At 37.8% G+C, this 22,069-nt stretch overlaps 3 protein-coding genes and 1 pseudogene across 5 annotated transcripts; 3 read left to right on the forward strand and 1 right to left on the reverse strand.

The window, feature by feature from the left end:
* Positions 1 to 511: 511 nt before the first annotated feature.
* On the forward strand, positions 512 to 3,180 carry LOC137712457 (protein NRT1/ PTR FAMILY 2.8-like). The gene is made up of 3 exons (XM_088684665.1): positions 512 to 677; positions 795 to 1,012; positions 1,486 to 3,180. Exons 1-3 carry the CDS (start codon positions 524 to 526, stop codon positions 2,977 to 2,979), a joined length of 1,866 nt encoding a protein of 621 aa, XP_088540791.1. The 5' UTR covers positions 512 to 523; the 3' UTR covers positions 2,980 to 3,180.
* Positions 3,181 to 5,254: 2,074 nt separating this feature from the next.
* LOC137712677 (protein NRT1/ PTR FAMILY 2.11) lies at positions 5,255 to 8,001 on the forward strand. Its single transcript, XM_068451807.2, has 4 exons — positions 5,255 to 5,616; positions 5,716 to 5,933; positions 6,030 to 6,592; positions 6,963 to 8,001. The coding sequence occupies exons 1-4, from the start codon at positions 5,532 to 5,534 to the stop codon at positions 7,840 to 7,842; spliced, it is 1,746 nt and encodes a 581-aa protein (XP_068307908.1). The 5' UTR covers positions 5,255 to 5,531; the 3' UTR covers positions 7,843 to 8,001.
* Positions 8,002 to 11,997: 3,996 nt separating this feature from the next.
* On the forward strand, positions 11,998 to 15,175 carry LOC137712706 (protein NRT1/ PTR FAMILY 2.9-like; annotated as a pseudogene). The gene is made up of 4 exons (XR_015955939.1): positions 11,998 to 12,112; positions 12,250 to 12,467; positions 13,143 to 13,708; positions 14,170 to 15,175. The product of XR_015955939.1 is annotated as a protein NRT1/ PTR FAMILY 2.9-like (transcript).
* A 317-nt stretch (positions 15,176 to 15,492) lies between these two features.
* LOC137712705 (ATPase 11, plasma membrane-type) lies at positions 15,493 to 21,751 on the reverse strand. Of its 2 annotated transcripts, none has more exons than XM_068451838.2 (22): positions 21,578 to 21,751; positions 21,317 to 21,414; positions 21,094 to 21,213; positions 20,887 to 20,985; positions 20,644 to 20,781; positions 20,286 to 20,420; positions 19,992 to 20,171; positions 19,695 to 19,901; positions 19,490 to 19,609; positions 19,287 to 19,406; positions 18,998 to 19,120; positions 18,812 to 18,916; positions 18,594 to 18,738; positions 17,924 to 18,088; positions 17,544 to 17,782; positions 17,412 to 17,444; positions 17,200 to 17,281; positions 16,824 to 16,984; positions 16,479 to 16,664; positions 16,205 to 16,387; positions 15,927 to 16,105; positions 15,493 to 15,839 (listed from the first exon to the last, which is right to left on the reverse strand). In XM_068451838.2, exons 2-22 carry the CDS (start codon positions 21,368 to 21,370, stop codon positions 15,743 to 15,745), a joined length of 2,871 nt encoding a protein of 956 aa, XP_068307939.1. In that variant the 5' UTR covers positions 21,371 to 21,414; positions 21,578 to 21,751; the 3' UTR covers positions 15,493 to 15,742. The 2 variants fall into 2 exon arrangements, with proteins under 2 accessions (XP_068307939.1, XP_088540850.1); XM_088684724.1 differs by having other exon boundaries at positions 21,528 to 21,624.
* Between the last annotated feature and the right edge of the window lie 318 nt (positions 21,752 to 22,069).

Consider the following 22,069-nt stretch of genomic DNA (forward strand, 5'->3'; position numbering starts at 1 on the left):
ATTTATACCACAACATTAAGCTTTTTTTTTTTTTTTTGTGTTTTATTATTTCAATAAATTCGGTAAACAATCGCTAAAAAGCCTAAATCACAGCCAAAGTGATCAGGTAAGTTCTCGTTATGCAACACGTAGGTTTGGCGTTGAATACACAGTTAAGGTTGGGAGAAACTTAAGGCTTAGGATAAGAAGAACATTGCACATGTGTTGTACTGGAGTTTGTTTGGGTACGTAATGAACGTAAACATAGAATCGAAGTCAGTGTTCATAACTCACAAGTCATCACACCCATAACAAGCTGCTCCACATTTCTCTCACCAGTCATCCATTCCCACCATAACTAAGTCAACACTTGAAGACTAAAGTTTCAAATTTTTTACTTAATTAAATTCTAACCGATTTCGTATCTTGGGCTGAGTCCGGGTAAGCCGATAGAATCAAATCTTAGATACTTATCTATATCCTAATTTTGATTACACTACCTAACTAAGATAAACTAAGCTCTAATAAATAATAAAACAAAAAGATGCAATGTGGTTTCAGAGAAAGTGAGCAGCGAGGGAAAAATAGAGAGAAAGAGAAAGAGGGAGAGATGGAGAATGAGAATGATTCTTCACCATTAGAGCAAGTGCCCCCTCCAAACCCTAAAGGAGGATGGAGAGCTATCAAATACATTCTTGGTACACAATATCATTCATCTTATAATCTTGTATTGAATTTTTTCTTTCATGTGATTTCTGATGGGGTTTTGGTTTGCCATTTCGTTAATTTTATTTCGTTGGTTGATTAATTTGAAGGGAATGAATCGTTCGAGAAGTTGGCTTCGATGAGTTTGATAGCCAACATCACAGTGTACTTGAGTACAAGATACAACTTAAATGGAATATTCGTGGTAAATGTGGTTAATATATGGAATGGTACATCGAATGTTGTAACACTAGCAGGTGCTTTTGTGTCTGATGCTTATCTGGGCAGATTTAGTACCCTCCTCGTTGGATCCATGTCATCTCTCCTGGTAATAATTATGATTCATCTGTCTCTTTTCCAATTAGAAGTTCTGTCTCACTAGATTAATCATCAATTTCATCTAATCCATTATTTGGAATTTCAGTCAAGCATAACTAACATTGAAGTGAAATAATTAACCGATCTCTTATATGCTTAGAAGAATGGGAAATGTGCACACATACAAACCGGCTACAAACTTTCAATATAGAACCAAACCCATTTTATATATGGCTTATCATCTGTTTAGTGTGTCCCATTATCTATTTTATTAAACGTTTGTAACTAGTTCTATTTATGCATATTTCGCTATAACAATTCAATTGTGCATTGTAATTATTTCTCATGCCTGTCCCCTGCATATATATTCTCCATCTTCTTAGGTTTTTCCTTTTGGTAGTACAGTATCATGTAATCCAGGAAAATGATGATTTTGTACGCATGGTTGCAAATTTTTCTTTACACTTTATCATTTTATTTCAGGGTATGGGAGCCATGACCCTTACTGCATCTATAGATAAGTTAAGACCCTCCACCTGCAAAGACACCCAACATTGCCCTCAGCCCCAACCTTGGCAGCTGGCCTTCCTCTACATTGCTCTTCTACTGCTCTCCCTAGGAGCAGGTTGCATCAGGCCCTGCAACATTGCCTTTGGTGCTGACCAATTTGACACCAGGACAGCGAAAGGAATGGCGCAACTCCAAAGCTTTTTCAATTGGTGGTATTTCTCTTTCACACTGGCTCTAGTTGTGGCCCTCACCGGAGTTGTGTACATCCAGACCAATATCAGTTGGGTCATAGGGTTTGTCATTCCCACTGCCTGCCTTGCTTCCTCTATCACCATTTTCTTGGTCGGCCGCCACACTTACATTTACTTGAAGCCTCAAGGGAGCATTTTTTTGGACATAGCCAAGGTCATCACAGCTGCCTGTCGAAAATCAAGAGTTACGGTTTCACTGGCTTCTGAGCACTCATTTTATGATCCTCCACTGAAAAATGCATCTGATCAGTCATATACGATCTTGAAGCTCCCTCACACTAATCGCTTCAGGTTCCTTGACAGAGCTGCTATAATAACTAACCCGAATGAATTGGACAATCAAGGCAAGCCTAGGAGCAGTTGGAGGCTGTGTAGCCTCCAACAAGTTGAACAACTGAAGTGCTTAGTGGCAATTCTTCCAGTTTGGGTTACAGCAATCGGGACTTTCATGTGCATGGACCAACATAACACTTTCGGGGTCTTACAAATATTGCAAACGGACAGATCCATGGGACCGCATTTCAAATTCGCACCCGGATGGATGAATATCATAGCAATGCTTGCACTCGCAACGTGGATCTTCATCTACGAGCAAATTTACCTCCCGCTGGCCCAAAGAAGGAGCGGTAGGGACAAAAGACTGACGATGCAACAGAGGATCAACACTGGCATTGTGCTGTCCATTCTGTCCATGTTGGTATCTGGGATCGTTGAAGAGCACCGTCGGAAAACTGCTTTGAAACACGGATCATTCATTTCATCCGTGAGCTTTGGCCTACTCTTGCCACAGTTTGTCTTATCAGGGTTGACCGAGGCCTTTGCGGCTGTTTCCATAATGGAGTTTTTCACCATGCAAATGCCGGAGAGTATGAGGACTATTGCCGGGGCAGTCTTCTTCCTCAGCTTATCGGTTTCGAGTTATCTTGGCTCTTTGATAGTCAATATAGTCCACAAGGCAACCCAAAAGAAGGGGGAAACGCCCTGGCTCGGCGGTCATGACCTTAACAAGAATAAGCTGGACTACTACTACTACATCATTGCTGGCCTCGGAGTTGTTAACCTTGCGTATTTCAATTTCTTTGCTCGACATTACGTAACGGTTGGAAGGTTTGGAAAAGGGAGAAGGGAGATGCAGCCGGAGAATCCGAGTGGCTCAAGAGACCTGGTGGAACGTGAATCGACGGATGAGGAGAAGGGGTTGGGAACTCATGCATAGATGGAGATGGACACATATAATTATGTTATTTGTGCTATTTTTTTTGTTAAGAATTTCGTACGTGGAAATGGATATAATTTATTGATGCTATTCTGTTTTTGAAAGTATATACATAAAATTAGACAGTACTAGAGAGAGCTGACTAGGGAGGGTTGGAGACACATGACATTACTTGGCCCTCATTCTTTTTTCTTTGATACAATCAATTGTTGCACTGTCTTGTGTTGTCACCAATACTCTAATTCTACAACACGTGTACTTATTTATTAAAACTATATAGTTCATGAAATATCAATCATATCGTTCATTTATATTATAACACGTGAATTAATTAATAACATCACGTAATAGATTCATTGTCACACTCAAAAACCTTCACGTTTTTAACATGCAAATCATTTGTTTATTTAACACTCAAAAACAAGTTCCAGATAAAAATGTCAATCAAGACAAATAGTAGTATGAACGCATCATATGTGTCTAGCTCATGTCCAGTTGCAAAGATGTAACGGAAACCACACACTTGTGGCTAGTGCAGTCAAAAACCAATTTCATCCTTTCATTTCATTGATGGATTATTTGATTTCTAACACGGATAGCCCACGCTTCACAAACTTAATTTGTTATTATATTCAAGTGTGGGGTGGGTGGATAGAAGTTTCAAGGCTTCAGATAAGAGTGTATTGAATATATATGCACGCTTCTTATTGTGTCCCTTTCAAGGAGTACGATTCTTTCTTCTCTTTTTTTTCCTTCCCTCCCCTTCTCTCTTATTTGAATGGTCACAATTAAACCACGTCATCATTTTTATAGAAATACAAAGATAAAATAGACAATGTAAGAGAGGAAGGGAGAGAATCATAGTGCATTCTCAAATCCCAATCCCACCAAATTAACTCAATTGCCAATGCCGAAACTCTTACCACCCTACTCCGTTCTCTTTTCATCTCCTCCTCTTACATTCTCTATTTTGTCTTTATATTTCTATAAAAAAAATAATTAATATTAGATGTTGATGTGGCTTAATCGTAACCATTCAAATCGGAAGAGAGGAAAGAGAAAGGAAAAAAAAAAAGAGAAAAGAATCCTACTCTCTTGAGAATTGAACTTGAAATTGAATTTGGGGTTTGCTGCAGCCTACATGTCTACTTTTGTATTTTTATTTTAACTAATGATTGTCCGTTTGATTTTTTATATAAAGTAACCTAACCTAAGATGATGTCGTTCTGACCAGGTAATATTTTTTAAAAATAATAATAAGAAAGAACAACTCCTCTATGAAGGATTTTATCAAGCGGTTGAAGGAGTATGTACGAATGATATTTCCAACCTTTAAAAGAGCAGCATTCAAATCATCCATAAAAATTCAGCAAAGTTGGTAGGGTCAGCTAGCTGCCCTTGCCGCTTAATGGGCCTGCTGATTTTCTAGTATGTATTATTCTTTCTTTAGGTAAAAAACTTGTAAGAAAAGAGTGTAATAAATCATATAACCTAATTCAAAAAGAAAATAAGTCGTTGTAGGAAACAAATCCTATTTACACGTAATTATTACATTACTCAGGTCAACACCAACTACAATGAAAGTCGACTCATATTTCTGCGTAAGGTTTAAGTAAAAATCTGTTGTCAAAGAGATTGAGTTAAAAATCGCAAAACCTTTTCGTAACGCATATTATTTTTCCTCGTAGAAACATAAATCTTTTCTCTTCATGCTTTTCTACTTCATTGAACATACAAGAAAATACATGTTAACTGTTACACATGAATCATACAAATTGACAAGAGTGTGACTGAGAGTGACCTGAGTTTGGCTTCTTCCTGCAATGAGCTTGGTTGAGAATTCACACATTAATCTGTAAGGACGCATTCACATGAGCAGACAGAGAAAAACGAAAGGCTGGAAATCAAGCACACCAGAACAGAGTTCAAATTCTCAACGTCATCGCCCTTACAAATAATACTTGCTTAAATAAGTTAAGGTCTCGCCTCAAAAATTAATTGGTAATAGGGTAAGTGACTCAACTCTTTATTAGTTATAAGCTTTTGCAAGATTAATTTGTTAACTCTCTGATGTGAAACGATCTTCACTCACATGTCCTTTCATGAATGACGAATTTTTAAGCCTAATAAGTAAACCATTTTAACCCAATGACCTGGATCACTTGTAGACAATCTTTACATCCTCTCACAATTGCGGCAGTAGAGTCAAGATTGGCTACTCTATAATGCATCCATGGTCCAGTTGTTAACCGACCAAAAAATGTAAGAACCTGACAAATATAATAATTGAGAGAGGGCAGAGTGATGACTCATCCTCCTCCTATCAAGAAGGAGAGTTTAAATATGTGGAAGCTCATTCAGAAATCTATCAATTTATTTAGCAGATTTAGTCGTTCTCTAACGATAGTTATCACCTGCCAATACTTCGATTTTTATACAAAATAAAATAGGCAACGGAGAAAAACCGTTGCCTGAACCCAAAATTGCAGAAGTGACGGCCAGTAGCTGTACAAAGAGAGGAGGGAGAGAAAGTGCTTAAAGTTGCAAGTAGAATGGCGAAGAATTACGAGGAGGCTGTTACAAAAGATGAGTCTGAGATCAAGTACCGTGGCATCAAAGCCATGCCCTTTGTTATAGGTATAAGAAATAGTAGTGAATTAATTAATTTCCGTTTTTTTTTTTGTTTTGTTGAAGATTTTTTTCGTAAGTGCTCAATATGTAAAAATTAAATTGCAGGAAATGAAACCTTTGAGAAGCTAGGAACCATAGGAACTTCATCGAACCTTTTGGTCTATCTGACCACAGTGTTCAACATGAAAAGCATCACAGCTACAACTCTTGTCAATGTCTTCAATGGCACCACCAACTTTGCCACCTTGCCGGGAGCCTTCCTCAGTGACACCTATTTCGGCCGCTACAAAACCCTCGGATTTGCTTCAGTTGCTTCCTTCTTGGTATAATTCTGGTTGCACTAATTTCCATTACATGAAAAAATTGCAACTAGAACTACGTCTGATTGTTTTTTCGTCGCAACGGATTATTTTCTGTAGGGGATGCTCATACTAACCCTAACAGCGGCGGTTGCAAATCTGCATCCTCCAAGCTGTGAAGCAGATGGAAAAAGTGGCCCATGCATTGGTCCAACACCATGGCAAATGGCGTTTTTACTAAGCGGACTCGGTCTACTAGTTGTCGGAGCTGGTGGCATTAGGCCTTGTAACTTAGCCTTTGGTGCAGACCAATTTGATCCCAATACTGAATCAGGGAAGAAGGCTACCAACAGCTTTTTCAACTGGTACTACTTCACCTTCACTTTTGCCATGATGGTTTCTTTGACAATCATCGTCTACGTGCAATCGAACGTGAGCTGGGCTTGGGGGTTGGGAATTCCTACGTTTCTCATGTTCTTGTCATGTGCACTATTCTTCATGGGTACAAAAATTTATATGATAGTGAAACCAGATGGTAGTCCATTCACAACTGCAGTGAGGGTCACAGTTGCTGCAGTCAAGAAGAGAGGACTGCAATTACCGGAGCAACCAGGGATTTCACTTTTTAACTACGTCCCGAAAAGCTCTATCAACTCCAAGATTCCTTACACTGATCAATTCAGGTAACTTAACTATAATGACTCATTAGTTGCTTTAGATTTCCTCTTGATTAGAATGTCTTGTTCCCTTTTAATTTTTACTTGAAAATTTTTAGTAAAGTTTGTGAATTTACAGTACCAAATACATTGTTGATATTCACTTTGTATTTGATAATATCAACAATCCCTTAAGTATTGTAGATTGATATCTGTAGCAATCAATCATTTCCTTTACAACTCGGCCTGTCAACCAAGACAAGACAATGATTTGATACAATAATTGAATCAGCATCAGCCTCATCATAAAGTCTTTATCTGGATCAGCCCCATAGTCAAACCAATTCATAATTGACATATTTGACTAACCAAAAAGTTAACACTACTAATTTTCCAGAATCCTTAACAAAGCTGCAATCATGACCAATGAAGACAAAATCAACCCGGATGGGTCAGCAGCAAATCCATGGGGACTTTGCAGTATGCAGCAAGTGGAAGAAATTAAGTGCTTGGTGAGAGTGGTTCCCATTTGGATCTCACAAGTTATATACTATGTTACCCATGTGCAACAACAAACTTATACAGTCTTCCAAGCACTGCAATCCGACAGGCACCTTGGCAACACCGGCTTCAAGATCCCCGCTGCGTCTTACACAATATTCACCATGCTTGCCCTCACACTCTGGATACCAATCTATGACAGACTCTTAGTCCCAAAATTGAGAAAAATTACAGGAAAAGAAGGGGGCATCACAGTACTACAAAAGATGGGCATTGGCATGGTTCTTGCTATAATAACCATGCTAGTGTCTGGCCTAGTTGAAGAGAAGAGAAGAAGCTTGGCTCTCTCTAATCCCATTGGAATGGAGGAAAGAAGGGGTGCAATTTCTTCGATGTCCGGATTTTGGTTCGTCCCTCAGTTGTCACTAATCGGACTTTCTGAGGCTTGCACAGTAATTGGCCAAGTGGAGTTTTATTACAAGCAATTCCCAGAAAACATGAGAAGCATTGGGGGTTCATTTTTGTTTGTAGGGATGGCAATGTCCAATTACCTGAGTAGTTTTTTGGTGTCCATAGTTCACCATACCAGTGATTGGCTGCCTGAAGATCTTAACAAGGGGAGATTGGATTACTTTTATTATGTGGTGGTTGTATTGGAGGTTTTGAATCTTGTCTATTTCGTAGTACTTGCTAGGTGGTTTAAGTACAAAGGAAGTGGTGGAAGTGCCTCAGAAATTGGGATGGAGAATATGCAATCTGAGAAACATCTTGTTTGATAGACTAAGATCAAACGTAGCCAGCTAGCTACAAAATCGTGGTCTCGATTAGGGAAATCATGCAAGAAACAAGTGCAAAATTTTTTCTGTTACAATTTTACTTTACTCCTCTTATGTACGGTTATTTTAAAGGAGCATGAATTTGGTTGCACGCAAAAATTTCTTACAGTATACCAAAAGAAAATTTTACAATTGCAACACGTGTTTGCTGTTTTGGTATAATGAGGTTGATCAGAATCACAAGAGATCAAATAATTAAGCTGTCTCCATCTCCAAGTCCAAAACGCAAACCAAGAGAGCAACTCCATTTTTGAAGAAAATGAAAGCTCAATGCCGATCATCCAGTGCACATATACCACAAGTGGGAAATATGGACTAATAATTCAAGCTACAAATATACATATATATATATATATATTATTTATAAATATCTGGCTAACAAAAAGAAAGGGAAACCATATTGCATGACGCAACAGTTGACCCATGTCACTCATCCCTATGGTTTTAGAAAATGGAGTTTTAACGAAAAGTTCACGGTAGGTACTGTTCAATTTAACGAAAAATCATATTTTTATACTAAAAAATCAAATCTGGTAATATTCACTTTATTCTTTATTTTGTCTTTATCGTTAAAGCTCAAAGTTTTCAAGCCTTTTTCATTAGTTTTCCTTTTAGAAAATCGAAAGGATATGAGAATTCAACATCTACATCGAAATATTATCATTAAAGTTCAAAATCTAGAGTTAGTTGAAGTGGTAGGTGACAAATTTTGTATGGTGAGCACGGTTCATCACCAAATTAATCTATTATTATTAGGTGTTAGATTTTATTGATCTCGATAATATTAGAGATGAAAACTCGCATTTTATCGTACGGTTGATGTGGGATCCACTTCTTCAGCAGTATGATGATCAAATATGAGCATATTGTGAGGAACTTTCTGATAATTAAGATTCTAGATTCGCATAATTAAAGATTGTAGCATTAAAGGCCTATTCGGAAACGACTCGAGAAGAGTCATCGATAGAATTATTTTTGGAAAGAATTATCTACCATGTGCTTGTACGTAAGTGATTCCATGAACTCACAAAAATGATTTTGCCCTCCTAAAATCATTTTCCTAACGGATCCTAAAAGTATCTTCTACGTAACCACTAACAAACATATAGGATATGAAGATCAAAATAAAAGGGTAATACTACATGCACCAAAATTTTAAACTAAATTTGCAAATAAAATGATGTATTACTAATATAAAATAAACACGTTAATCAACACTTAAGTAATAATCTAATCATCAACGTCCACATCAATTGTTTTACAAAATTTAGTTTAAATATTTATCCCACTGCTTTTCTATTCTTATAATATTAGAATTTGTTGAAAGAAACAATTTTCTTTCTAATTTTTCCATTTAAACGAATAGAAGAGAATCGGAACAAGCTCTCCAATTCCAATGAAAATTTTGTGGTTTTAACTTTTAAGTCACTTAGTATTATAGTATATGATATTCTTCTTCATTGTAAGTAAGAAGTCTTTAGTTCGAATCTTGTAATCGCGAGTTTGCAGCCAATTTATTCCTTCAGCCTCTTAGTATAAATATATTGATGAATAAAAAAAAATTGTGAAGTGCTGATTTAGTCCATGAACTATCACCTCCGTGAAAATTAGGTCCCTGAATTATTTTTTTAGTAAAATAAGTCTCTAAATTCATTACAAATTGCTAATTTCATCCCTACTATTATAATCAAAGCTATTTTATCCAATTTTTCAACTTAAATCATTTGACACACTTTAGAGTGCAGTATCGTCCTTTTCTCACCTATAAACCCCTACCATTTCATACAGGTTGCGAATTTAATGTATAATTTACGCTCCAAAGGCAACTCAATGCACTATTTCTTTATGATAACATTATCAATCTACCCTTCAATGTGTATAACATGCAAGTAACGTGACTTAAATTGACGAAAATTTGAATATAGTAGCTTCGAATATAATATTAGGGATGTGATTAGTAGATTTTTATAAATCAATGACTGGTTTTTCTTAAAAAAATAGTTTAGAGACCTAATTTCACTCAGACTCAGGTGATAATTCAGGGACTAAATTGGCAGCTCACTAGTTTCAAACTATTTTTTTCAATTAAAAACATCTGCACAATTCCAATATTGTTTGATGTTTCCCGCTACATTCTCATCTTTATGCCTTGAATATTCTTTGCAGGCTGCACTTATGACTTATCAAATCATAATAAGCTTGAATTATTGGATAAGAGAGAAATTTGAAATTTTCGTAATCTCTAGATACAGTCAGTTAATTTCCATCTTTATTATTTCGAAATATTCGGATTTAGAAATTTTTCAATTGGAATTTTTTGGTCGGGATCAGAATTTTCAATTCAACATGCACGATTGCACCCCAAGAGAGATGGAGAGTCAAAAGAACAAAGATGACACTTTCATTTATTTTTTTCGCAGATATTTATCATGTTCAATCAACTCAAGAATTAAATAGTAGATCTGTCAGGCAATATATTCTAAGTTGTTGAATGAAAAAGACATAGTTACCTCTTTGTACTCGACCTGCGAGCCATGTAATAGTTTTTAGGGTCAACAAGATCATCGCAAAAATAGTGGTTTAATGGATTGTTAGATGTTTTGTAATGTAAACCAAGACATTAATTTCCAATCATGATAGTACAATTGCAGCTAGCTTCCCTTCTATTTTACTATCATTTACAATTAGGGTTATAGGGTTGGAAACAAGTACGATAAATTGAAATTAGGGTTACAGACAATTGCTTGCACCCAATAAAACAGAAGACTAGTGAAACACCAAAGTGTCACTACTACAGGGTCTAAGTACTCTTGGGGTTTCATGATCAGTGACAGTGAGTCGGTGCCTCCTGCGCCCACAATCCTTGTCGTGAAATTCTAGCATACAGCCGCGGTATGCGGCAGCCTCTTATAGGGGTCGGCCCTATCTGTAGAGGTCTGCATGCAGTGTTGTGGTTCAAATTTGTCTTTGGCGATAATCAAACCTAAGACCTCTCACTTACAAGTAAAGAAGAATATCACTAGACCGTAGTACTAAGTGGCTGCATACAGTGTTACACTAAGAACACATTGAAAAAATTACGAAGAAACTATCACACGAACCCGTAATTACCGTGGAAGGAATGACTAAAAATAAAAAATAAGATCTTGGTTTGGGAGATGTTTATAAAATTTCCTTACCTTTTATCATTGAAATTGTAGGAAATTCCAATGTATGCATTCATCAAAACGTAAGCAACTTCTCCTCAACTAAGCTTTTTTTTTTTTCTTTTCCTAACTTTGTCGAATCTTGTTGGGTTCTACTTTTTTATGAAATTGAGGTTCCACCATAAAATCAATTGGTAATATGGGGAGTAGTCCAAGACCATATAAGCACATAGCAAACATTATCCCTCACCGATGTGGGACAACTCTCAACACTCTTTCCTGCAACGGTACACGATGGGGTTGAAGCCAAGGATTAGTAGAAACCACTGGAATGAGCCTTCTCGTACTACATCTTCTATTTTCCTTTTTGAGGGGATTTACTATATCGCATGTGAAAATAAAAGTTTGGCATCGCAATATTCTTTATTCAAAGTTAACCGATTTCAACAACACAGGAAGAAAAATTAAGGGATTAGATGTAGCAATAATCCAGCATTACATATACATTGTGTATGATATTTATAGAAGTTTCTTTCTTTCAAGATTTAATTTTGAGACTAATATTCGATTTAACCATACCATATATAGATTAGCTAGTGGACTTAGAGTCACATAACGACTTGTTGGTCCAACAAATCTCAGAAAGCATATGTAAATACTGCTCAAATCGGGATAACTGCCAAAGACAGACAGGACACTTACTCAATCGATTAATCCGGTAAAATACAAACTAGTCGTGATAGGTAGCTCGGCTGCATGTGGTAGAGCTGCTCGACTAGTGTAGTTCTAGCTCGAATGAGACTAGCGTAGTGTCGGATGAGACCAAATACACTAAATCTCTTAATACGGTGAGAAGTCTCTTAATATGATGAGAAGTGCTATGTGAATGACGTAGTCAAGTTTTCTTCCCCCATTATATAGTTCGTTTTGATTCCTTTTTTCTTAAAACATGAGAGCAATCATGGAAAACAATGAGATAGATAGCCTGGAGAAGAATAAGAGAGGTTCTACAGGTGAAGAACCAATTATATACAGAGGATGGAAAGCAATGCCATTTGTCATAGGTGAGTGCAACTTTTTGCTCTCTTTTTGTTTCATGCTCTTCCCATCAGATTAATTTCCTTTTCTCTTCTGTTTAATCATGAATTTATCTTCTTTTTTTTCACTTATTTTTGAGCAATCCATCTGCATAAAATTCCAGGAAATGAAACATTTGAGTAGCTAGGAGCCATTGGGACCTTGGCCAACCTCTTGGTCTATCTTACTAGTGTATTCAACCTGAAGAGAATTACAGCTGCAACTCTTATTACTATCTTCAGTGGCACCACCAACTTTGCAACCTTGCTCGGAGCTTTCGTTACCGACACTTATTTCGGTCGTTACAAGATGTTGGGATTTTCGTCGATCGTTTCTTTTATGGTATTTATAAAACTACCAATTTTTACTTTGATTCATTTTCGTTGTCCAACATACAAATATTAGGGAAATATGCACAAATAGATATTAAATAGTCTATTATAAACCAACGTTGAGTGCCTTTTTATTGTCTATTTAGCGTCCATCTAATTCTAGTTATATTAAACGTTTGTAGCGGTTCTATTAGTGCATATTTTCTCAAAAATTAAGCTTTGATTAATTTCTATTTCAAGGTTTCTTACCTTTTTGACTATTTGGCTCCAAATGTATTTTAACGCTCGGAGCTTGCATTTCCAACACTTAATTATCTCAATCATTATAAAATGCTGAGATATTCGGATATCACTTCCTTTATGGCACTTACAAAACTATTATTTGCTACTTTGGTTCATTTTCAACGCTCAACATATGAAAATTCCAAAAACATACACACAATTAAGCAATAAGCCGTTTCTAAACCATATTTTAGTGTCTCTTGTTGTCTGTTTAACATCCATCCGATTATATATTTGATTAAAAGTTGGTAACTAATTTTTTTTGTTCATATTTCCCCGAAAAATAAGCTTTGATTCATTTTCACTTCCAAAGTTTCTTACCTCATCATGACCCCTTATAACTCATTAGCTCAATATGTGTGTGTGTGTCTTAATCCTATGATTAATTTGCTGCTTTATCTAGGGACTGCTGCTGATGGACTTTACTGCAGTATTCAAGAACTTGCATCCTCCTCAGTGCAAACAAGAAGAGAGAGGAACATGTAAAGGGCCAACAGTTGGTCAAATGGCATTTTTACTAACTGGTTTTGGGATGCTAACAGTAGGAGCTGCAGGCATCAGGCCATGTAACTTGGCATTTGGGGCAGACCAATTCGACCCGAAAACGGAGTCCGGAAAACGAGGAATCAACTGCTTCTTCAACTGGTACATGTTCACCTTCACTTTCGCACAGATGATAGCATTGACCCTCATTTTATATGTCCAGTCAAATGTAAGTTGGGGTCTAGGGTTTGGTATTCCAGCCATTTTAATGTTGATATCATGTGTTCTCTTCTTCATGGGATCAAAAATCTACGTGAAAGTGAATGCCTCTGGTAGTCCAATGAAGAGTGTAGCACAGGTCGTGGTGGTTTCCTTTGCGAAAAGGCACTTGAAGGCTAAAGAGCCAGAGCAGCCATGGCTCTTCATGTATGTGTACATGCCTCCCAATTCAATCAACTCCAAGCTTCCTTACACAAATCAATTCAGGTAAATTAGTTATAACTTCATGCACTTTATATGCCTTCTTTTTGAAAGAAAGAAACTTAAGTACGCCTGGAATGACATTAATTGTGGTGTTATTCTAAGTCAATCGCGCACTGTTAACTTTTCTTGGCAACGGGTGATTGGATTAAAATACAAAGTTAAAGATAATGCACATATCTGGAACAGATTAAAGAACGGACGTCATGTGCATGCACAAAGAATTTCTGCATATACATACATTTTTATCATGTTCTTTGATTGCCTTCTAGGGGTTTCGGTTTTGAGCACGCTCTTGGATTTCAAATTGGTAACTCTTTGAATCAATTCGAAGAGGCGGTTTTAGTTGGCGGTCCATAAACTCTTTGAAGTCTTTGAGTTTGACTCGAAGGATTTCAAATGTGAAATCCACGAGGTAGTATCCCAGGTGTAGGTAAGTTCTTAAGAATCTTATTGTCACTTCTCAGATGCCTTGACAAGGCAGCAATTCTTACGCCGGAAGACAAAATGAACCCGGATGGATCGGCAGCTGATCCGCGGAGACTTTGCAGCATGCAGCAAGTGGAAGAAGTGAAATGCCTGCTGAGAGTGTTACCAATATGGGCAGCAGCCCTCGTATTCCATATTCCCATAGTCCAGCAGCAAACCTTTGTTGTCTTCCAAGCCCTTCAATCCAGTCGAAGCCTCGGAAAAACCAGCTTCCAAATCCCGGCTGCATCCTACACAGTCTTCCTGATGCTGGCCATGAGCATATGGATACCAATCTACGACCGCCTTCTTGTCCCATTCCTCCAAAGGCTCACGGGAAAAGAAGGTGGCATCACATTGCTGCAAAGAATTGGAATCGGCATTTTTCTCTCTGTGATCGCCATGCTAGTATCTGGATCTGTAGAAGGACACCGAAGGACTATAGCGCTAACAAAACCAATTCCAGGAATCCAGACAAGGGGTGACATTTCATCCATGTCCGGCTTTTGGCTGGTCCCTCAGCTCACACTAACGGGGCTTGCTGAAGCATTCACCTCAGTTGGCCAAGTCGAGTTCTACTACAAGCAAGTCCCGGAAAACATGAGAAGCATTGGAGGGTCTATCTACTTTTGTGGACTGGCTGATTCTAGTTACTTGAGTAGTGCGTTAATTGTCATAGTTCACCGGACTACTGAGGGGGCCGGGACCGGGAATTGGCTGCCGGAAGATCTCAACAAGGGGAGGCTGGATTACTACTTTTACTTGATTGCTGCTCTTGGAGCCATTAGTTTGGGATACTTTTTAGTGTGTGCTCTTGGAGCCATTACTACTATTACAAGTACAAAGGTGATGGGGACAACAATGCCCTTCAAGTTGTAGTGCAGAAATCAAATGAACATGAGATTTGATGCAAACCTAGATGAGAATGTATATTTCTAACAGATTTCTAAATTACACAAGTGAAAAATAAAACCATCGTCAATTTTATAATAGCATATTTACTTACTTGGAATGAGTATCAAAAGAATCAAAATTATTCTAATCCACGACCACTTGGTGTTTTCTAACACATGTAGTCAAAAAACATGTGCAGTCCACATTACAATCCTTTCTAACATGTGCATAACTAGGATTGATTATACTATAGTTGAAATGTTACTCAATAATTTTTACTATAATTGACTTTTTCCTTATTCCAGGTAAGTAAACAAGCTCTTGACGCATTTCAAGAGACCGATTTGTGTAACCTAATCATAAAACCTGGGTAGAACAAACCACAAAGCTAGGTAACTTGTGGGGCTACCGAAACATCGAATGAACGGTTCTGATTAATGGAGAAAATTTTATTTCCGTCCTCTCTTAATCACAAGGAAGAGGGTTAGAGTGAAGAAAAAGGAAGAAAACAGCTGACCGCAGCACTCATTTTACATGCCAAAAACCGAAAAGCAGAGTAGCAAATTTAAAACGACTGTCTACAAGGAGGTTCCTCACAACATGCCGAGTACACGTCTTTACTCTCAGCACACAATCATCTTATACAGTATATATATAGGTACATACATTATATCTGTCTTAAACTGTGTATGATTGCTGAATTGTGTCGATGTCGAGCCCCTTCAATCTCACCACGGATTCTACGTGACCTTTCAGTGTAGTGAGTTCCCTCAACCTACAAGATGGCAGGAGTCTCGGTTAGAGAACCAACGCAACATGAAGAGACTAAAATCTCATGCTGAAAAGAAAGTTTGCAGCTCACCTTGCAATCTCAGCTCTTCTTTTGGCCTCTTCGGCGATCTGATTGAGTTCTGTGAAATGTGTTCGTTCTGTAAACATCTTGGTGTCCGGTGGCTGCAACCCGTGCAATGTCCTTTGTGCGTGCGCCCATTGAAGCTCACGTTGTTCCTTTCCAAAGTCCTTTTGCCTTGTGAAAGCAACCTAGAAACAAAAAAAAACAAAGAACCCCTCAATAAACAGTTAACAAGAAACTCCCTGATCAAGTAAAACTGGGTAAGCAATCCCGAGTCAATAACGTACCCTCTGTTCAATCAGTAGATCCCACGCCTTCCCGCTCAGAGCATAGCGTATCATGAATTTTATGATATCCAGAGGGATATATGTGACAATATTATAAAGCCATATCACCCCGGCCCAACCCCATCCGATCCCCTTAATGGCAGCAAAACTCCAATTTGCATAGACTGCAATCAAGGTGGCTATCTGCTCAAAAAATAGAAGGTAAGAAATTCAGTTTCCCCTCAAAATCAATCAAAATGAATATAAAACGAGATGACTGGGAAAAGTGGCTCACCAGCTGAGCTATTATAAAGGCCACCATAAGCAACAATCCAGGTCGCTCAATAAACGACCAACTTCGAGACCGTGTAACAAATATGAGGGCCTGGCTAATAATGCTCACTTGTAGATATATAGCAGAGGCAAGTTTCCGAAAGTCATCATTAGCTGTTTTCTTAAGGGTTGATACCCCAAATGTTCTCTGAAACAATTAGTGGCTGGATATTAATTAACCATTAACAAGAGATGACAAGTAGCAGCAGCATAAGCAAATTAGCCCCACGAATGCACATTTTATGACTACAAGTGATACATCAGCAACAACCAGAGCATTTTATGCTCGAACAAGACAGAATCTTACTGGGAAGAAGTCTGTTTTGTATGCTGCCCAAAAGAATATCACAGTCATTATTGCCAAGTAGCCTCCGAGCACAATTCCAGTTGCAAAAATCTCGGCCAGCTTCCAGCTATCTGGCAGAGGAGACGGTTTGACTCTGTCCTTTGATATTGTCATGATCGTACCTAAAAGGTCATTCCATTAGTAAATTCTGCGGAAGAAAACACTTAATGGCTATAGAAGAGTGCATGTGTTTTCAGCAACAACATTGACTAAATATCAATAAAAGATGGTGCTAACGAGAGACAAAACAGGACTCAACTAAAACAAAAATTATACAAATGTGTACACAGAGAGAGAGAGAGAGAGAGATTTTGAACAGGGAAAAGAAAGAACAAACCATCATTGAGGATCGCAATAATAAGCACCATGAAAGGTGGAAAGTCAAACTTCCATAGGAGAGCCAGCAACATGAAACCAAGCTGTCATGAAAAAGAATCAGAAAAGTGAGGCCATACTATTGAATGCTCTAAAAGAAATTTAATTCAAAATTTTATGCAAGATGCCATCTACATGAATTAAACGATTCAAACCAAAGAACCATTAACTTACCACAATACGAATTGTGATGGAAACAGCATATATCTGCCAACCATAAACAAGAATTTGTTACTTATATAGTTCACTGCTGAGGTGGACAATGACTCTTAATCACAAGAATAATATGCCACTTTAGAAGCTTACTGTGTAATTTTTCATCCTCTGGAAGATTGCCCGACTGGTCAAAACAGCACTAATGATGACACTAAGGCCAGGTTCAGTAAGCACAATATCAGAAGCACTGCGAGCAGCATCTGTTGCATCAGCAACAGCTATACCAATATCAGCTTTTTTGAGGGCAGGAGCATCATTGACTCCATCACCAGTCATTCCGCAGATATGTTTCCTAGCTTGCAAACGTTTCACAATCTCGTATTTGTGCTCTGTACCAAAACAAAATTAACCCAGTCACTCTAAGTTGGATATGTCCTAGCAGCCAATAGTAAAATCTGAAAACATTTTCTCAAGCATATACTATGGTACATGCGTGAGCTTTCCCCAAGAATGGTGAGGGAAGAGCATACCTGGGAAGACCCCAGCAAAGCCATCAGCTTTTTCTATCAGCTCGTCAATAGGTAAAGCAATAATTGACTCATCCTTGTCCTGTCCTAGCAAAGCAGATGAAGGGTACATATTGGTTCCCATCCCCAAGCGACGTCCAGTTTCCTTTCCAATCGCCAGTTGATCCCCTGACAAAATACAACTTTGAGCAAGACAGCAACATAAACAAAGAACTAAATACAATCACTTTTTTCTATTGAACTCGGAGGCAGGGTGGCAGGAAACACAACTAATTATATGCTTGCAGTATTAGAGACTCCAGTTAATAACATTATTAATGAAAATTAACAGAACAAACTTCTACCCATTTCTTTCAACACCTATGTCTCTTAAAACAACAAAAACACATTAACCTGTTAATACAACAGCTTCACCATAACCACATATCAAGTAAAGTGTGCACACGCTGCAGTATCCATGACATATGAACCCAAGGATGGTCCAACATTATGCAGAATATCAAGGCATAACTAAATCAGGACCAAAGTATGTTAACTGAAAAGTGAAAACAACGACTTGGATTGCTCATGACTTGTCAAAGATTCAGCAAAGATTTATTAATGCTTCTTCAGATATCCAACAAGAAGAAACAACACTAATTTAACCAACTAAGGCTACTATAAAGAAACATACCAGTAATCATCTTCACATTCACTCCAAGATTTAACGCCCTCCTTATTGTCTCTGCACTGTCATGTCTAGGTGGGTCAAAGAGTGGCATTACACCAACAAATTGCCACGGGGCTCCAGCACTCTCTTTCCTTCCTTCTGGAACTTCCTGCATAAAACAAATAAGAATAAAATTTTAAACTACAACACAAGCCCAAGATAAAGATTAGAGATTCAGTTACCTGGTATGCTACAGCAAGAGATCGTAAACCTCGCTCAGCAAACTTATCAATAACAGCATGAACTCTGCGCTCGATGTCTGACTTATTGCGTGCAAGATTCAAAATCTAAAAAAAAAGCATCTGGGAATTATTATTTAATCTTGAAAACAAAGGGAGGACAACGACATAAAGTGGAAGGCAATTTACCTGCTCTGGTGCACCTTTGCTAACTCTATGCATTTTACCATCACGATCTAGATAAGTCAATGCAGTTCGTTTATCAGTAGGATTGAAAGGAAGGAAGTGTATTTCTTGAATTCCAGCACGTGCCTTTTCACAAAAATCAAAAGAAAAGGGATTTTTAAAAGATAATAATGCATGTATAACAAATATATTTCAGAAACTACTCAACTTCAAAATATGCAGTAAAACACGCCTAAAGAACTTCGGAGCTATGTTTGGAAACGGGCACAATCCAATATAAAGATGTAATCACCTCCTTAGGATCAGCAAGCATCCCAACTATAGCAGTATCTATTGCATCTTGATTCTCCAGTCTGGAGGCTCGAGCTGCCATCAACACAACAGCATCTGGATCCACTCCTTTTGCAAAAACCTACAGGTTTAAAGGTCAATCACACATTTAAACAAGGATTTTTTCATAGAGGAAAAAAAAATATTTTATTACAAATAAGCAACCTCGATAAGATTTTTGTCAACAGTAAGCTTATTCAATGTCAGAGTTCCAGTCTTGTCACTGCAAAGAACATCCATGCCTGCCATCTCTTCAATTGCTGTCATTCTCTTTGTAATAGCTCCCTGCAATCATTATTAACAAAACTAATCACATTCCAAAACACCTTATACCACATAGCGCTGTAGCATTACAAGGAATCAAACCAACCTGCTGTGATAATCTATGAGACCCAATGGCCATTGTCACAGACAGAACTGTCGGCATGGCAATTGGAATTCCACCAATGAGAAGCACAAGAAGGTTATCAATTCCAGGACGATATTTTCGGTCTTGAATCGGGTACATGACAATTATCTCTATTACCATCCCCACAGCAATGGAACATATGCAGAAATTCCCAATTGCAGTCAAGACCTAAAAAAATGAAATGAAATCAGAATCAATAAAGTCACAGCCCACAAAGCCCAAAATAAAAGAAAGCCAAAAAAATACTAGTCTCCCTGCCTTTTGGAAATGGCCCACTTGATTCGTGCTATCAACAAGGTGAGCAGCTTTTCCAAAGAAGGTATGGACACCGGTGGCAATGACCACTGCTTCAATCTCTCCTTGTTTGCAAGTAGAACCAGAATACACACCATCCCCAGGGCTTTTCGTCACGGCAAGGGATTCACCTGTAAGTGCAGACTGCAAGCCCAAAATGGAAACTTCAGAAACAGCCAAATTTTTCCAAGACTCGCCATTACATATTATTGCCAACTTCAACATGATAAACAAGACAGCTATAATTGCAGATCAAACCTGGTCAATTTTCAAAGGATCCCCTTCAAGTAGACGAGCATCGGCTGGAACAATGTCACCAAGCTTAATACTAATTATATCACCAGGAACTAGAACCGAAGCATCTTGTTCATTCCACCTTCCATCTCGAAGGACCTTTCAAACATTTATTTTTGTCAGAAATGAAACCGGCAAAGAAATTGAAACATATATCACAACCGAAAACTAACAGTGGTGCGCACACAATCACATCAGATTGCACTGCATCCAGAATAGATACTATACTAAGGTGAAATTTATGGATTACTCAATTCCATAATATAACACGTACTCCTACAACCTTAATAAAAACTAAAGCAACAAGTTTCCAATCTGATACCTTGGCTTTTGGAGCCAAACGAGCCATGAGTGCTGCTGCAGCATTACCGGCATTGTTTTCCTCAATGAAACTGATTGTGGAATTGATGACGAGCAGGGTCATAATACCCACAAAATCTTGCCAATCCGGTGGCTTACCCTGCACACAGAAAATCATGGTACAGATCAACTAAAAGATAAGAACACAAAAGCACAAGCAGCGGCAAAGAAATAACAACAGCGACCGAAAGAGCCAAGCGGTTACCCCTCCATTTGCAAGAGCAATGGCCATTATAGCAGCAGCTTCCATAACCCATGAGAGAGGATTCCACATAAAACCCAAAAACTTCAAAAATTTGCTCTCCTGAAAGTTTGAAACAGACCCAGAACATGGAATTGTGTGAGCATAGAAGGGTAAGCTTCAAAAACACAAAATAATAAGAAAAAAGGGCTGTAAGCATGAAAAACTAACCTGCTTTTCTTCAAGCTTGTTGTGCCCAAAAATGGTGAGTCTTTCCTCAGCAGCCTCACTGCTGAGACCCTCTTTGCTACATCTCAGATTCTCAAACACCTCTTCAATGGGTATATTTTCCTGCACTCACCGAGTTCGTACGAAAGGTAAAAACCCAGTAAACAAAACCAAAAACCCAGATAAACAAACCAAAAAAGGCTTCAAATTTCTCAGATCTATATACCAAATCAACAGTTTCCTTCAACACAGCATCCAATACTTCAGGCTTCTCCCCCATCTTTCCCTTCCTCTCCAAAACTGCCTACTCGTTACCTTATATCTCTGCAAAAAACAGTCAGAGATCAGGCGCCATTGAAAACCCACAAGAAAAAACCAACCTTTTTCTCTTGCCTTAAAAAAAAGAACTTTGTTGGCCCCAAAAGAGAGAAATGAACCTTGAAAGATAGAACAAAAAGTGAGAATTTTCAGAGAAATAAAGCAATACCCAGTTGCAAGAACTTGACTTGGATAAGAAATACAATTGGAACCGCAAATGAGAAGGACCCTCCTTCTGGCCACCAAACACACAGGCAGGGACAGAGAAGATGAACCGCTAAAGAGAGCAAAGAGTGGCAGTCAGTAACAGTCACAGCCTTTTCTACTGTCTCTTTATTATGTTAAATACTTTAAAAATAAAAAAAAAATTAACGAAAACCCCTTATCACTGTTTATTTTAACGAAAAATCATATTTTTATATTAAAAAATTAATTATAATACTATTTATTTTATCTTTTATTTTATCCTTATCGTTAAAACTTAATATTTTCAAACATTTTTCATTAGTTTTTCTCAAAAAAAAAAAAACCCTGAAAAATGCATTTCATTCACCTAAAACCTCCGAACCTTTAAACAAAACCGCTGAGAATTTCAAACCACATCATACTTCGAAGCACTTGTAAAATTACTACTTTAAATGCTAAAAGCCCGGTCTGGATA

Source organism: Pyrus communis, chromosome 14 (assembly GCF_041283825.1).
Source record: "Pyrus communis isolate YQ-2024b chromosome 14, ASM4128382v1, whole genome shotgun sequence".
NCBI lineage: Eukaryota > Viridiplantae > Streptophyta > Magnoliopsida > Rosales > Rosaceae > Pyrus > Pyrus communis.